The sequence below is a fragment of the Scyliorhinus canicula genome, chromosome 8 (genome assembly GCF_902713615.1).
Source record: "Scyliorhinus canicula chromosome 8, sScyCan1.1, whole genome shotgun sequence".
In the NCBI taxonomy this organism is placed as follows: Eukaryota; Metazoa; Chordata; class Chondrichthyes; order Carcharhiniformes; family Scyliorhinidae; genus Scyliorhinus; species Scyliorhinus canicula.
In genome coordinates, this window is record NC_052153.1 from 139688007 (window position 1) to 139704018 (window position 16012).

At 41.2% G+C, this 16012-nt stretch overlaps 1 protein-coding gene across 8 annotated transcripts in view; it reads left to right on the forward strand.

The window, feature by feature from the left end:
- tmem161b (transmembrane protein 161B) overlaps positions 1 to 16012 on the forward strand; it is an 81692-nt gene that overhangs the window by 14560 nt on the left and 51120 nt on the right. For 4 of the 8 annotated variants that reach the window (XM_038805323.1, XM_038805326.1, XM_038805328.1 and 1 more), the window contains 2 exons: positions 2928 to 3011; positions 7389 to 7486. In XM_038805323.1, coding sequence (XP_038661251.1) covers positions 2928 to 3011; positions 7389 to 7486 — 182 coding nt within the window. Of the gene's footprint in view, positions 1 to 2927; positions 3012 to 7356; positions 7487 to 16012 lie in introns of those variants that run through there. The other 4 variants (XM_038805325.1, XM_038805327.1, XM_038805329.1 and 1 more) reach the window with 2 other exon arrangements.

Below are 16012 nucleotides of genomic sequence, written 5' to 3' on the forward strand. Positions count from 1 at the left end.
CAACTACCAAATAGATACTCTGGTTCATGCCATCAGGCAGGCTGTGCATCTGTGCATCAAAGTAAAGCAAAAGCCTCCTGATGATGCCGGACATCTTTTGCTTTGACTATAACAAAATGAGGCCGATGCAAGTAAGTGGAATTCTAAGCTAGAGCTAGCTATCAAATGGCAACCCCAGCCCTATTGAAACTGAAGCACAACTGACTTGTTGCAAGAGATAAATACAGAATTATCCCACCCTGACTTATTTGTGTGATACTGATCTAATAATAATCTAATAATCTTTATTACTGTCACCAGTAGACTTACATTAACACTGCAACAAAGTTACTGTGAAAAGCCCCTAGTTGCCACATTCTGACACCTGTTCGGGTACACTGAGGGAGAATTCAGAATGTCCAATTCCCCTAACAGCACACCTTTCGGGACATGTGGGAGGAAACTGGAGCTCCCGGAGGAAACCCACGCAGACACGGGGCGAACGTGCAGGCACAAAATCGAACCTGGGACACTGGTGCTGTGAAGGCTCCCAAAGTAAAAACATTGTCGCCTTTCCGCTCTGTGCCAGCTCCAGTCAGCAACGGCCATTCCTGCGTCTTGGAGTCTCCCTGCTGTACGTGTTCCCTCCCCACACTGCTCACTGGGCCAGCGAGATGACGTGCAGCAAGAAGGTGGCAAGGCTGCCCATGGGGGCAGATAGTCCCCTCATTGCCCGGGGAGGCCCCCACTGTGGCAGCCCTCTGGTGATTTCTTGGGTGCACCTAATGTTGATATAAAAGAGCAACAAATGATTGAGAATAAAAATACTTAATTGGAGGGTCAATTTCAGTGGGGTAAATTGGAATTAAAAATTGCTAGGCATAACTGTAACTGAAACGTGGCCTGCCTTAAGGGGCTGTTTAGCACAGGGCTAAATTGCTGGCTTTGAAAGTAGACCAAGCAGGCCAGCAGCACGGTTCGATTCCCGTAACAGCCTCCCCGAACAGGCGCCGGAATGTGGCGACTAGGGGCTTTTCACAGTAACTTAATTTGAAGCCTACACGTGACAATAAGCAATCTTCTTCTTCATAAAAGAGAAGATAGTTTGGGCTACACTTGAGGTACATTCCCCAAGTGGGAACAGTAGGATAACCAAAACCAGAGCTCCCTGAATGACGATGGAGATGAAGAGTAAGATGAAACAAGAAAAAAGTGCATGTGACAGATGCCAGATTTGTTATACAGACAATGTTGAGAATTCAGAGGGAAAGTGAAAAAGCCAGTGTGAGAGAGTGAGCAGAAGCTGGTAGACATTTCTTCTCTCTTCCCATTTTTATTTTTGTATGCCTGTCACAATTTATGACTTTATATTGGTCAATAATTCCAATTCCATTTTGTATGTCTGCCAGCCTCTAGAATGTGTTCTCATTTTGTGTTTTTACCTTTTTCGTACTTGCATTTGTTACGGACGCCTGGTCAGATCCCAACAGCGGCCAAGATACTGGACCAGAACCGCAATTTTTTTTAGTTTAAGACTGCGGGAAGATTGATTCGCTCCAGGAATAATTGCATAAGAAATGAGGCTTGATTATTTTTATAAATAAAACCTTCTTAAAACACGAAAAACAATATTTAACTTCAAACCAACAAAAACAACGTACATGCATCTCGGAACCCTAACATACGATTTCCCATTAAACAGCACGTAAAATGAGCATACAGTTCACAAATCCACTTAGGCAGACAACAATGATACTTGCATTTACAGAATATATTCCTGTTGTTAGTATAGCTCCTTCAGATCCTTTTCCGTAAGCCTGTCTCTGTAGCAGCTTTCAGTGACCTCGCCCGGTGTTTTTCAAAATACTTCTACCTTGCCTGTTCGAACAGGATTCTTTTATCTCTCTAAGCTCCGCCCAGCCCCTCAAGGATGGTTCTGTACAGGCTTGTCCAGACTTTAACTCATCATCACTATCTCGGCTTTTGTTGGCCCACTCCTGTTTACACAAAATAACAGGGCCATTCCACGAATATGCAATTAACCTCCAATTTACAGACAAAAGAGGCTATCAGACTCTGTAATGGGATAATAGTTGGTCAGATCAGAGTGTCCTGGAGGACAATGGATCTTGCATGGATCACCCCGTCTGAGCAGGGGTATCCTGTTTTATTTCTGTTACCGAGTTTAAATCTGAATGGGACAATGTAACACGGGCCAGGTGTAGGCATAAATCTCTGACTCAGTGCTCGCATTCTTACCCTTCATTTCCTAACCCCTAAATTACTCACTACATCTTCGATCCCATTTCCAGATCCAATTTCTTAGCATCTCCCTATCGTAAAAGTTTTTTGTTCATGATTGTCCTTGGTTGACTCTTGTGCCACTTTCTAGTAAATTAGAATGCAGGTTCTAATTTGGTCCACTAGTCCAGCACTGGACTTGTGGAAGAAATAATGAAAGGGAGAAAAGGAAATTTAACTTTTTTTTGCTGATCGGAGCACCCTTTAAAGATGGCTCCCCGATCTCTGTGGAGTTGGCCTTGCTGGCTCTATCAGGCCCCACTCCCCCACAGTGACGGCGTAAACCATGGCTGCTGATTTTCAGAGTGTCTGAAAATCTGGAGTAAAAACCGGCTGTGCAGCTGGAGAATTACACACTGGGTTTCAGTCAGAGTCTAGCACTGACCAAACCAGAAAATTCTGCCCAAAGAAAATACAGTGTAGCAATAATAACATGGTTGATTTGTGTGACTTTTTGAGATGTGCTTGGTTCATCGTGACTGAGCCTGGGGCCAAATTGACTGACAGCGTTGGAAGACCTATAATCTGCAGCATTGCATCTGTTCAAAGTGGAACACTTCTTATGCGTGCTTGCTTTATTTATAATGCTGATTGTTTGAAAGGAAATCTTTTTGAATGTGGATAATTTTGGAACTTTATTGTTGCAGCTTGAAATGGCATCAGCATCCTACAGAAGAACAACTTCAGGCCCTTGCTGGAAAACAACAAAAAGCAAAATCCAGGAAAGACAGGTAATGACGATGAAATCACTTCTTGTACATTAAATATAGTTCATCTGTCTGATTGCCATCAAATTAACCCTTCTGCTTAAAATGTCCAAGCTCTAAGGATTTTCCCCCCCCGTTATTATTACTCTGTTATTAGTCCACAATCTGGTAAATCTGCTTTACCCTCTCCCCGTCTATATTTTCCTGTCTTGCCCTTGGGTGTCAGTAGTGGCTCATTGGTGTCGCTCTTGACTCTGAATCAGGAAAGTGGGGTTTCAAATTTCACTGAGATTTGAGTACAAAGTAGAAGTCAACACTTCTAGTGCAGGAAGGAATTGGAGATGAAGTCTGTTGGATGAGATGATAAACTGAGGTCCCCTAAGATTGTTGAAGTAGGGGCAGGAGTAGGCCACTCTGCCCATTAAGCTTGCTCCACTATTCAATAAAATCATTGCTGATCTGATTGTGGCCTTCCACTTCCTGCCTGCGCTGCATAACTTTCACTCCCCAGGAGTCAAATCTGTCCAACTCAGACTTGAATATATTCAATGACCAAGCCTTCACTGCCCTCTGGGAAAACAAATTCATAAGATTAACGATCCTCTGAGTGACGAAATTCCTCTTCATCTCCATCCTAAATGGGAGACCCTTGTCTTTAAGCTGTGTCCCTAGTTCTAGATTCCACTCCCCACGGTGCTAAGGAGAGAAGCCCCCCTCAGGACCTTATGTGTTTCAATAAAGTCATCCCTCATTCCTCTAAACTCCAATGAGTGTAGGCCTAACTAACTCAACCTTTTCCCCAGTGAATCTTCTCTGAACTGCTTCCAATGCAAGTGTATCCCTCCTTGAGTAAGGTGACCAAAACTGCACATAGTACTTTAGGTGCAGTCTCACCAATGTCCTATATAATTCTATCATGCCTTTGCTATTTTTATACTCCATTTTCCTTTCAAATAAAGGCCATAGCTCAATTTTATTTCCTGATTAATTGATATAACCACATGCTCACGTTTTGTATTTCATATACAAGGGCATCTAGGTCCCTCTGCACCACAACATTCTGCTTCTCTCTCCATTTAAAGAATATTCTGCTTTTCTATTTTTTCTCCCAAAGTGGAGAAAAAATTTACATTGTTTACATTTTTCCACATTGTGCACCATCTGCCAATGTTTCCAACTCATTTATCCTATCTATATCCCTTTGCAGAATCTTTGTATCCTCCTCACAACTTGCATGCCTGCCTATCTTTGGATCATCAGCAAAGTTAGCTACGATGCACTAGGTCCCTTCATTAATATAGATTCTAAAGGCCTAGCACTGATTCCTGTGGGACTCCACTAGTTAGTTTGCCAACCTGAAAATGATCCATTAATCCTGACTTCTGTTTTCTGTCAGCCAATCCTCTATCCATGCTAATATATCACCCCCAAACCATGAGCTCTTATCTTTTGTCGTAATTTTTAATATGGCATCTTATTGAATGTTTTTTTGGAAATCCATCTACTGGTATTCCTTTATTGACCCTGCATGTTCAGTCCTCAAAGATTGCTAATACATTTTGTCAAGCATGATTTCCCTTTCACAAAACTGCTGACTGTGTTAAGGTTTACTAAATGTCCTGCTGCTATCTCCTTAATAATGGATTCTAGCAATTTCCCAGTGACAGATGTTAGGCCTACTGCTTACTATTCTCTTTCTTTCTTTCTTTCTTTCTTGAATAGAGGGCATTTACATTTTTCCAGAATCTGGGAATTTTGGAAGAATCCAACAAAATGCACCCACTATCTCTGCAGCCACTTCTTTTTAAGACCCTAGGATGCCACCAGGTGACTTGCCAGCCTTTAGTCCTGTTGGTTTTCTCAGTATAAAACTGAGCCCGTCTGTGCTATGAGCTGTTAGTTAAAAATCCTACACACTGTCTCAAAGAAGAGCTGGGAAATTCTTACCAGTGTCCTGGCCAATACATAAAAACAAAGCAGATTATATAGCCATTATCCCACTGCTATTTGTGCTTCAAAACAGTATTTCATTGGCTGTAAAGCACTTTTGGTCATCCGAAGGTCCTAAAAGGTGCTATATAAATGTCTAACTGTCATCTTTATCCCTCTGCTCTGAACTCTCTGCTTACCCGTTTCTTTCTTTCCCATTTACATGCATGGTAGAAGGGATTAGCAAGTCAGTGTGAAAGGGTGAGGGGCACAAGGGAGGAAGTGAAATGATTAAAGGATGTTGAGGATGGCTGAGCTGTAAGCCAGTGGGTTGTGGTCTTTTTTTGGGGTCCATGGGTCATTACTGGCAGGTGAGGGAGAGATGTAGGCCACATCGCAGTTTTCTGTACTACATTTTGGGGACCAGTTGGGCAGTGATGTGAAAGGATGTGGTCGAAGTCAAATGGAAAGATGGAGGGCTTGATAGATATGGGATGGGAGAGGGAAAGGATAAACACAAGACCAAGAAGGAACAGATGGTTAGAAGGAGAAGGAAATGGCAATGTTTAGTTGCCTGCCCATCCTCTGCTTTGGGAAAGGTCTTATTATATATTAGCAGTTTCCTTAAACTCATGAATAAACCCTTAAGGGGTTCCTTCCCTTCTGAAGCTAGTTTGTAGCTCTAACTGGGAATCTACAATTTCAGCATGGAGATATTTTAGACCTCTGATCCTACAAGCCATATGTGTTTGTATTAACCACATCTTTGATCAAGCTGTTGCTCTCCCCTCTAAATCACTGCTAACAGTTTGAGGCCAATACCCAGGTCCTACTTTATTTTGCTGGTGTGAGTAGCCAGGTGAAGCCAAGAGCTGAAAATGCCTTTTCGGAGGTGCAAAGAGTTCCGACCACACTTGTTGAAGTGTGAGATTCTGTTCCTCAATCCAACCAGCTGAAACTTAAAAAGAAAAATTGTTTTGCACCAGTTGCAGCTGGTTTTGCTCATGAATTTGAGAGATATGACAATTTTCCTTCGAAGCAGAGCCTAGACTGTTTTCCCCGTGCAAAACAATGTCAAAGAACTGGTTGGTAATAGTTTTTCTTCCTTTATTTTATTTCCTGGCAAGGCACTTTCCAAGTTACGAGATTCGGTTTCTTTAATTGCTTAATAAAATGTGAACTTTGCTGGTTCAGTGTATTAGCCACCAGGTTACTGTACTCTTTACTTCCCTCACCTGTTCTTTTGGTACCTCTATTTTCAAACCTTTTACTCATGTATTTATAGAAATAAATGAAAACACTTGGGATAACATACTGCTTTAGAATGAAAGTCTGTTGAAACATCAAAGGATCAGTAAAAACAAAGTTAGATTTATTTAAAAGGTTTCTTTGTCATATGTAACCATGAAACTGACAAGTTGATCTCTGGATTATAGTGCATGCTGTTAAGGTGTCAACACAATGCAGTCTTCTCACTAGATAATGAGAATCATGCTAAGCTCTCACACTTTTGCTTCCTCTTTTGCTCACCCCTACCTCCTTCTTTCTCACTTTCTGAAGTCAAAAATTGTCAGCACAAACACCACTTACTTATCACTGATTTCAGCCCTATCTCTGGTCACTTTCAGTTTTGGAACCTCAATTCTTTTCAACCTCAGCTGTGTTTCCATACCATACCATATCCTTTCCTACACAGAGACCAACTGCTTCCATCTCAGAGTCATCACCCCTCTTTACCCCTCCATTTTATGTTGAAACACAATGCCTTGCTTTGTTGTTTCAATTCTTGATCACTGCAACACTGAATTCCCATTCTTCCCCCTCTACATAGTCAGTTTGTCCAAACCTCAGCTGCCTGTACCACACCAAGTTCCAACGGCCTCCATCCCCAATCTTGCTGACTTTTGTAGATGGCATGGGCAGTCTACAAAATTTAAAATTCTTGACTTTGCCCTTTTTCCTTGAATCAATCCACAGGTTCAAAGCCCTTTTAATGCCCTGCGTTTTCCTGTGAACTTTTCATTCTTCTGACCTTAGCATCATTTGCCCTCAGACCTTCCCGCCCCTTTTCATCCAATCATTATTACCCAAAGCTTTCTTGGTCTCATTCTGTAATTCTCTCGAATCCATCTACCCTCACCTCCTCCTTTGAGATCATCCTTAAAAAACGACTTTCCCAAGATTTTGGTGAACTCATTATGCTTTCTGACTTGGTTTCTGCTTTTCTCACATCTGTCAGTCTTAGATTTCCTAAATTAAAACTCCTATAAATGCATATTGTTGTAGTAGCAATAGTTACAGCCTCTCCAAGTAAGATGGAAGAACTTCAGTGTTTATTTGCAATGTTTAGACATGGTCAAAATTAATCATTGCCAGGGATGAGAAGGTAAGGATCTTCCATCTGGAATCGGAGTGAAGAAGCATGAGTTTCCATTTGTAGACTTACAGCCACTTATATCGTGGTTTTGCCAGGAAGTACAATGGGCACATAGAAAGCAAGCCAATGACTGTTCCTAAGGATATTGATCTGCATTTGGAAGCAAAGACCATTACAGAGGTGGATACACGAGGTAGGATATATGGCTGAAGATGCACATTTAATTATTTAATTGAAAAACCCCTTGAACTTCATGTGGTGAGTACTCTATACTCACTAATTTTCTTTCAATGTTACTGAGAAATTAGCTTTTATTTACACCCTGTGGTGTATATGGAAATATTTAAATTATGTTTTTATTTAAGTGGTTCTCCATTTCTCTTATCAGATTTGTACAAATGTGGCATAGATTTTTTCAAACATTTTGTTCATCCCGATCAATGCGATAGTCTTTAATTGATTTATCTTGTTCATACATCAAGGTGGAACAAGTCACTGCAAAATAATCCTTCAGGCATTTTTATTCACCGAGGTCATGTGAACTTTTTTGAGATCACCTCATTCTGTGAAAGATGCTGACCAGTTGTTAGCTGTTTTGTACTGATGTCAGCAATTCATTTCTTAGCCATCAAATGTTCTCATCTGTAATGCATAATAAAATTTCATAGAATTTACAATGTAGAAGGAGACCATTCGGCCCATCGAGTCTGCACCGGCCCTTCGAAAGAGCACACTATCTAAGCCCACACCTCCACCCTATCCCAGTAACCCCACCCAACCATTTTTTTGGACACTAAGGGTAAGTTAGTATAGCCAATCCTCCTAACCTGCACATCTTTGGACTGTGGGAGGAAACTGGAGCACCCGGAGAAAACCCGCGCAGACACGGGGAGAAAATGCAAACTCCACTCAAACAGTGACCCAAGCCAGGAATTGAACCTGGGATCCTGGAGCTGTGAAGCAACTGTGTTAACGACTGTGCTACCGTGCTGTCCTTGTCAGCCTTGTCCTGATGCAGTCTACATTTTTTTGAGTTTAAGGTGGTTCCCTGCTTGCCACATCAAGTTTTGTGATATGTTAGCTCATTCTATTTGTTCGATACCTCTTCTAGACATTTAGAACGATAGGAAAGTTCCAGCACAAAAGGAGACCATTAGATCTACCTCGTCCATGCCAACCCAAGGACACCCAGGGCCCTTTCTAATCCCATCTTCCTGCACCCAGCCCATAGCCCTGTAGCTTGCAGCACTTTAGTTGCAGATCCAGGTACTTTTTAAGCGTTTAGAGTCTCTGCATCCACCACCAGCTGGGGCAACAAATTCCAAACACCCACTACCCTCTGTGTAAAATAGTTCTTTCTTGTGTCCTCTCTACATCTTCTGCCACCTATCTTGAATGTATGCCCTCTGGTTCTGGAATTCCCCGCCTAGGGAAACAATTTTATCCTGTTCACTTTATCTTTTCCCCTCATATTTTATACACCTCAATCAAGTCACTCCTCAGCCTTCTTTGTTGCAAGGAAAATAACCCTGACCTATCCCATCTCTCCTCATAGCTATATGTTTCTAGCCCTGGCAACCTTCTTGTAGACCTCCTCTGCACTCTCTCTCCAGAGTAATTACGTCCTTTCCTGTAATGCGGTGACCAGAATTTCACACACCCAATCTCCAGGTGTGGCCTCACCAGTGTTTTATACAATTCCAACATTATATCTTACCTTTATATACTATACCTGTCTCAGTATATGGAAGGAGAGCATTCCATATGCTTTCTTTACAACATTGTCGACTTGAACTGCTGCCTTTTGGGCCCTGTGTGTTTGTACGCCAAGATCTCTCACTTCGTCTACCCCTCTTAGTATTTTCCCATTTATTGGGGACTCTCTATTACTGTTTGACTTCCCTAAATATATGACCTCCCATTTCTCTGTGTTAAAATCTATCTGCCACTTTATCGCCCACTCCACCAACTCATCTGTCTCGTTTTGGAGGTTATTGCTATCCTGTACACTGTGTCCACCACTCGGCCAATCTTTGTGTTTGCAAATTTCCCAATTGTGCTCTCCACATTCACATCCAAATGGTTAGTATATAACGCAAACAGTAAGGGTCTCAACACCGAGCTCTGTGGAACACCACTTGAAACAACATTCCATTGGCAAAGGCATCCATCACCCATTACGCTTTGTGTCTTGTTACTAAGCCAAATTTATATGCATTTTGCCATATTACCCCCTATCCAATTTGCCACATTACCCTGTTAAAAAAAATTACATTTTTGACCAATCTGCCATGTTGAAACTTGTCAAATGCCTTGCTAAATTCCATGTATACAACATCCACTGCATTCCCTTCATCAACCCTTTTTGTCGCTTCCTCAAATAATTAAATTACATTTGTGAGGCAAGACCTTTAACAAATCCATGCTAACCATCCCTGACTAGTCTATGCCTTTCTATGTGACAGTTAGTTCTATCTGTCAGGATTGATTCTACAAATTTGCTCACCACTGACATAAGACTAACCTGGCCTGTAATTGTTTGGCATTTCCTTTGATCCCTTTTTGAACAATGGAACTACATTTGTATTTCTCCGATACTTCCCCTGTATATAGTGAGGATTAGAAAATCATCCCAGAACATCTGTTATCTCCTCCCTGAATTCTTCAACAGCCTCGGAAAAGATCCATCTGACCCTGACAACCTACCAATTTACACGGATTCCAACCCTTCAAGTCAATACTTCCTTTTCTTTGTAAACACGGAGACAAAATAGTCATTTAAAACCCTTCCCACCATCTCTGCATCTTCACACAACTTGCCTTTTCCATCTCTGACAGGTCCCACCTTTCCCTTAACTAACCTTTTACCATTAATATATTGGGAAAGCATCTTTGGGTTTTCTTCAACTTTACTTGCTATTCTTTTTTCATGCCCTCTCTTTGATTTCCTTATTTCCTTTTTTACTTTTTCTCTACACTTGCTATACTCATCTAGGCTATCTGCAGTGCTTAGTTCTTTGTACTGGTTCTATATGTTCTTTTTCTGTTTGGTCCAGATTTGGCAGTATCACTCTTATTTTTGGAGGAGACATGTCTACTTTGTACAGTTTTGGTGCTTTCCACTGATTTATCCTCGGGCAGTGCTGGCGAGTCCATCTCAGCCAAGTCCCTTCTAATTCCTGCAAAATTTGCCTTTCCCCAGTTCAAAACTTTTACTCCTGCTTTATCTCTGCCTTTTTCCACAGTAATATTAAATCTTACTGAATTGTGATCACAAGCTCCAATATGGTCGCCAACTGTCACTTCACCCACTTGCCCTTCTTCTTTCCCCAAGACTAGGCCCTCTTGTTCGGTTTGTCACTAATTGGTTGAAAGGGGACACTGCATGAATTTCTGAATCCCAGTTGATATTGGGATAGTTAAAGTCTCCTACTGTTAGTCCCCTCTTGTTCTTACAGGCAGAAATGTGCCTACATATTTGTTCATCTGTCTTCCTTTTACTATTTGGGGTCTGTAGTATACTCCCAGCAGTGTGGCTGCCTCTTATTTATTTCTCAGCTCAACCCTTAAAACCTTATTTGTTGACCTATTTAGTGTATCATCCCGTCTCACAACTGGAATTGATCTTTAACCATTGGCGGTACTCCCCTTTCGTTTTTACCTCCCACTCTATCTTGTCTTAAGACTCTATAACCAGGGAAATTGAGCTACCAATTTTGCCCTTCTTTGGCCAGTTTTCCATTATTGCAATGCCGTTCTGCTGCCATTTGTCTACCTGTGCCCTTAACTTATCTACCTTGTTTCTAATACTCCTTGCGTTGAAGTATGAACAGTTTAACCCCATTATTTTCCCTTGCTGGATACTTTTTAAACTTTGCTTCTCCTGTAATTCTATCACTACATCTTCTACACCACTAGCTAACATTCCACCTCTATTTTCCTGATATGAATCTGGCCTATCTGATTCTACTCCTGGGATCCCATTCCACCTGCCACACTAGTTTAAATACTCCCCAACAGAACTAGCAAAGTCCCACAAGGACATTCGTCCTATGTGTCCTCCACTTTTTTTTCCCTTTGCTCCTAAATCATTAAGAGTACACTGACCTAGTGGTTAGGAACCCTGATCATCAGCCGAATCCAGAAGAACCTGATTGGTTAAATGTGATTGTGTTATTTTGAATTGATCTGACTTGATCCATTGCCTGATATATTTTGTGTGCTTTGCAGTGGCATTTATTAATTCATGATCAGAAGCAGGAACTGTAGCTGTTCTTCCCTCCATGTAGTGCATTACCCCCACCCTTCCAATTTTCTGTGCATGAAGCTAAAACAGCATATTTCATTTGGCCAGATTCCTTTTATTGTAAGGTGGTTCAAATGCCAGTGTAAATAATGCCTACAGACTGTACTGTAAGGTGATTTGATGCTAATGGGTACAGTGCTTTTAACATCGAAGAGGAGGATACAGTTAAAAGTAACGGTGCTGGACTACAAAAATGCAAAATTGAGCAAGATAAGAAGACACCTTGTCCAAATTAATCTTGTGGAGAAATTAGCAAACAGGTTGGCAGTCATAAATCTTGAAATCTGAAATGCATATGGTGGGGTAAATTTTACAGAAAGTATTGCTCACCGGTTTACAAGAAAAGTTACTTTTGAGCTGACCAACTTTTTAAAAAGCTGCCTTGCAGCCATAATACACTGGGGTGGCAACAGCTCCTGAACTCAAGTGGCTGCTGCTAGGATTACAAGCACTCCTGAGGAGATGATCTGTGATGCTGGGCATGCAAGTGAGTCCGAGGTTTTGACTCTGAGGGATTGGGGATCCGAGGGAGGATGGGGAGGTGGGGTCAGTTTATGGAGGAGGTATAAAGTGGGGCTACCACCTTTGAAAGGAAGTGTGTATTATTGCAGTGAGGTGGAAACAAGACTGCCACTGGGAAAGCCATGGTGCGGGTTCGCCGTCGGCAGGAATGGCCAGAAATTCCGGGCTAGTTCTAATAATACTAAAGATGATGAGGAATATAGAGAGGATGGTAGAAAGGTAAGTAGGGATATTTAAAGACTCAAGGGAAAATGTGAAAAAAGGCTGGCAGAATATATAAAAATCTATAATATTAATAATCTTTATTGTCACAAGTAGGCTTACATTAACACTGCGATACACACGCTATCGGAATTGTATGGATCAGGCTGGTTGGATCAGAGAGTCTTTATCTGTCCATTATTGTTTGTGTACTTTGCGTTTCTGTTAAAGGCAATGTGTGTGACAAATTTCAAAACCTTTTCATGAAGCCACCAATTGTATTAGCTAGGTAAAGGAATGCTATAGATGTCATATGTAAGAATTCTGCAAGTTGTCTCAGAAGAGACCTTTCTATAAAATTCAGCATATGGCAGAAGATGTTTAGAAGCATGGATTTAAAAAGTTAGTTGACAGCTGGGCAACAGAGTTAAAGCGCTTGAGTGTTCCTTGGAGTGAAGAAAGGTTGGAAGTTGTATAGGAGTATGTATCAATACTGGGCCTACCTTTGTTCTCTCTACATATGGATGATTTTAGCTTTGCCAGGGGAAACCTTGAAATTTGCTAAAGACCTGAACAGGTTTATTATTCCAGAAGAAAACTCTAAAGGCTATGGGAAAGCAGACAGATTCAAAGAATCGACAAATAGGTGGCAGTTGCAACATTATACAATGCAATATGAGAACTTGAGAGATTATCTTGGTTCAGAAGAGCAAAATCAGTGTGGGAGGAGATGAGAAATAATAAAGGGAAGCAGTCACTTGTGGATGTAGTTTATAGGCCTCCAATAGTAGTTACAATGTAGGACAGATTATATATGAAGAAATAATAAATAATGTGGGCTTGTAAGGAAGGCACTGCAATATCCGTGAGTGATTTTAATCTTCGTACATATATATGTACAGATAATACATATTAGATAAATCAAATTGGTAAAGGTAGCTTGGATGATGAGTTCACAGGGTGTAATCAGGGTAGTTTCTAAGCGCAATATATTCTAGAGCCAGCCAGCCAGGATTTGGTAATCAATGATGACATTGATTAATTAATGACCTTGCAGTGAAGGAGCCTCTAAGCACTAGTGATCAGAATGATAGAATTTCACATTCAGTTTGAGGGTGAGAAGAGTGGGTCTAAGACTTGTGCTTCAGCTTAGATAAAGACAATTCCAAGACTATAAAGACAGAATTGGCACCAGTGAATGAGGAAAATAGGTTAAAAGGTAGAATGGCAGAGGAGCAGTGGCAGACATTTATGGAAGTATTTCGTAACTCTCACAAAGATTCTTTCCATTTGGAAAGAAAGACTCTTGAGAAAGGTGCATCGTCTATGGCTAATTGAGGAAGTCTAGGATAATTTTGAATTGAAAGAAGATGGTAGAGTAGAAGATTGATCAAATTTTAGAAACCAGCAAAGAATAACAAAAAATAATGGGGGAGAAATTAGAATTAGAGAAAGCTAGCTAGAAATGTAACAGTTTCTACAAGTATATAAAAAAGAAAGAGGAGTTGAAGTGAACATGAGACTGGGTAAATTATAATTGAGTGCAAGAAAATGATGGAAGTGCTGAACAAGTACTTTGTATCAGTTTTCACTGTAGAAGACAAGAAAAGCATCCCAAGGATAGTAGATAATGAAGAGGAAAAAGGGAGTGAGGTACTTGAAGCAATTATGATCACTAAGGGAAGGCACCTGGAAAAATATTGTGACTAAAGGCTGACATTGCCTGGACCTAATTGCCTGCATTCTCTGGTTTTTAAAAAGTGGCTCAAGAGATGGTGGATGCATTGGTTATAATCTTCCAAAATTCCCTGGATTCTGGAGTGGTCCCAGTAGGCTGAAGTCCAGCAAATGTAAAATCTCTGTTCAAGAAAGGAGGTACAAAGAAAACAGGAGTTTTTAAACATCTGTCGTAGGGAAAATTTATTACTGAGGAAATAATTTAGAAAATTATATTTGATGGGAACTTGTCCACTTTGACAGGGAAAATATCAAAGTAGAAAATTATTTAATCGGATAAAGACTGCAGAAATCTAAGGTACAGAGGGAGCTGGGTGCCTGAGACACGAATCATAAAAAGATAGCATGCAGGTAAAGGAATTGATTGGGAAAGCAAATTAAATATTGGCCTTTATTGGATAGGGGATAGAGTTTAAAAGTAAGGAAGAATCTGTCTGTGTGGAGTTTGCACATTCTCCCTGTGTTTACGTGGGTTTCGGCCCCACAACCCAAAGTAGGTGATTGGCCACGCTAAATTGCCCCTTAATTGAAAAAAATGAATTCGGTACTCTAAATTTATTTTTAAAAAGTTAAGGAAGTACTGCTGCAGCAGTACAGGATTTTCGCTGAGATAACATCTGAAATTCTGTCTACAATTCTGATCTCTTAAGGAGGGATATCCTTGCATAGAAAGCAGTTTGGAGAAGATTCACGGTTGATTGCTGGGAGGAAGGGGTTGTACTATTATTGAAAGGTTGAGCAGGTTATGCTTATGCTCCGAGTTTAGAAGAATGAGAGGTGATCTTATTGAAATATGCGAGATTCAGAGGGGGTGACAGGGTAGATACTGAGACGATGATTCCTCTTGTTGGGGAGTATAGAACTAGGGGCACAGTAGGGATCTTCCATTTAAGATGATGACTAGGAATTTTTTTATCTGAGGGTCATTAGACCTCTGAATTCTCTGCTCCAGAGAATAGTGGAGGCTGAGTCATTGGATATATTCCAAGATGTATTGGACAGGATTTTTGATCATCAAAGTCTTAATTTATTAAAAATTATTTGTTCACAAGGTACGGGTGTCGCTGGCTAGGCCAGAATTTATTTCCCATTCCTGATTGCAGTTGGGATGGTAATGATGAGCCACCTTGAATTGCTGGGTATATATACGCATGGTACTGTAAAGAAGGACGTTTCAGGGTTTTGAAGGAGTGACAATATAGTTCCAAGTCAGGATAGTGTGTAGCTTGAAGGAGAGCTTGCAGGTTGTGGTGTTCCAATGCATTATCTGCCTTCTCCTTCTAGACGGTAGAGGATGTGGGTTTGAAAGGTGCTGTCAGAGCTTTGAGTAGGTGCAGTGTATCTTTTAGATGTCATTGTACGTTGGAGGGAGTGAATGTTTAAGGTGGGGTGCCAGTTGCCTTGTAGATGGTAGTCAGGCTTTGGGGAGAGAGGAGGTAAATTACTAATCGCAGAATTCCCAGCTGTTGAGCTGCCCGAGCTACAATATTTATATGGCTGGTCCAATTCGCTATCTAGTCAATAATAACCCCCAGGATGTTAGTAGGCGTGTAGTGTGATAATACCATTCAACATCAAGGGCAGATGATTAGACTCTCTTGTTGGAGGTGGTCTTGTGCCTGGCCCTTGTGTGGTGTGAATGTTACTTGCCACTTCGGTCCAAGCCTGAATGTTGTCCAGGGTTTGCTGCATATGGGCACTAAGTGCTTCAGTATCTGAGGAGTCAAGAATGGTGCATTGTGCAGTCATCAGCAAACATTCCCATAGAATCCCCACAGTCGGAAGGAGGCCATTCGGCCCAACGAGTCTGCAGCAACCCTCCAAATGAACACTCTACCATTGCCTACTCCCCTGCCCTATCTCCATAACCCCATGCATTGGCCATGATCAATCCACCTAAGCTGCACATCTTTGGACTGATCACTCCTGCCCTTATGATGAAGAGAATGTCAT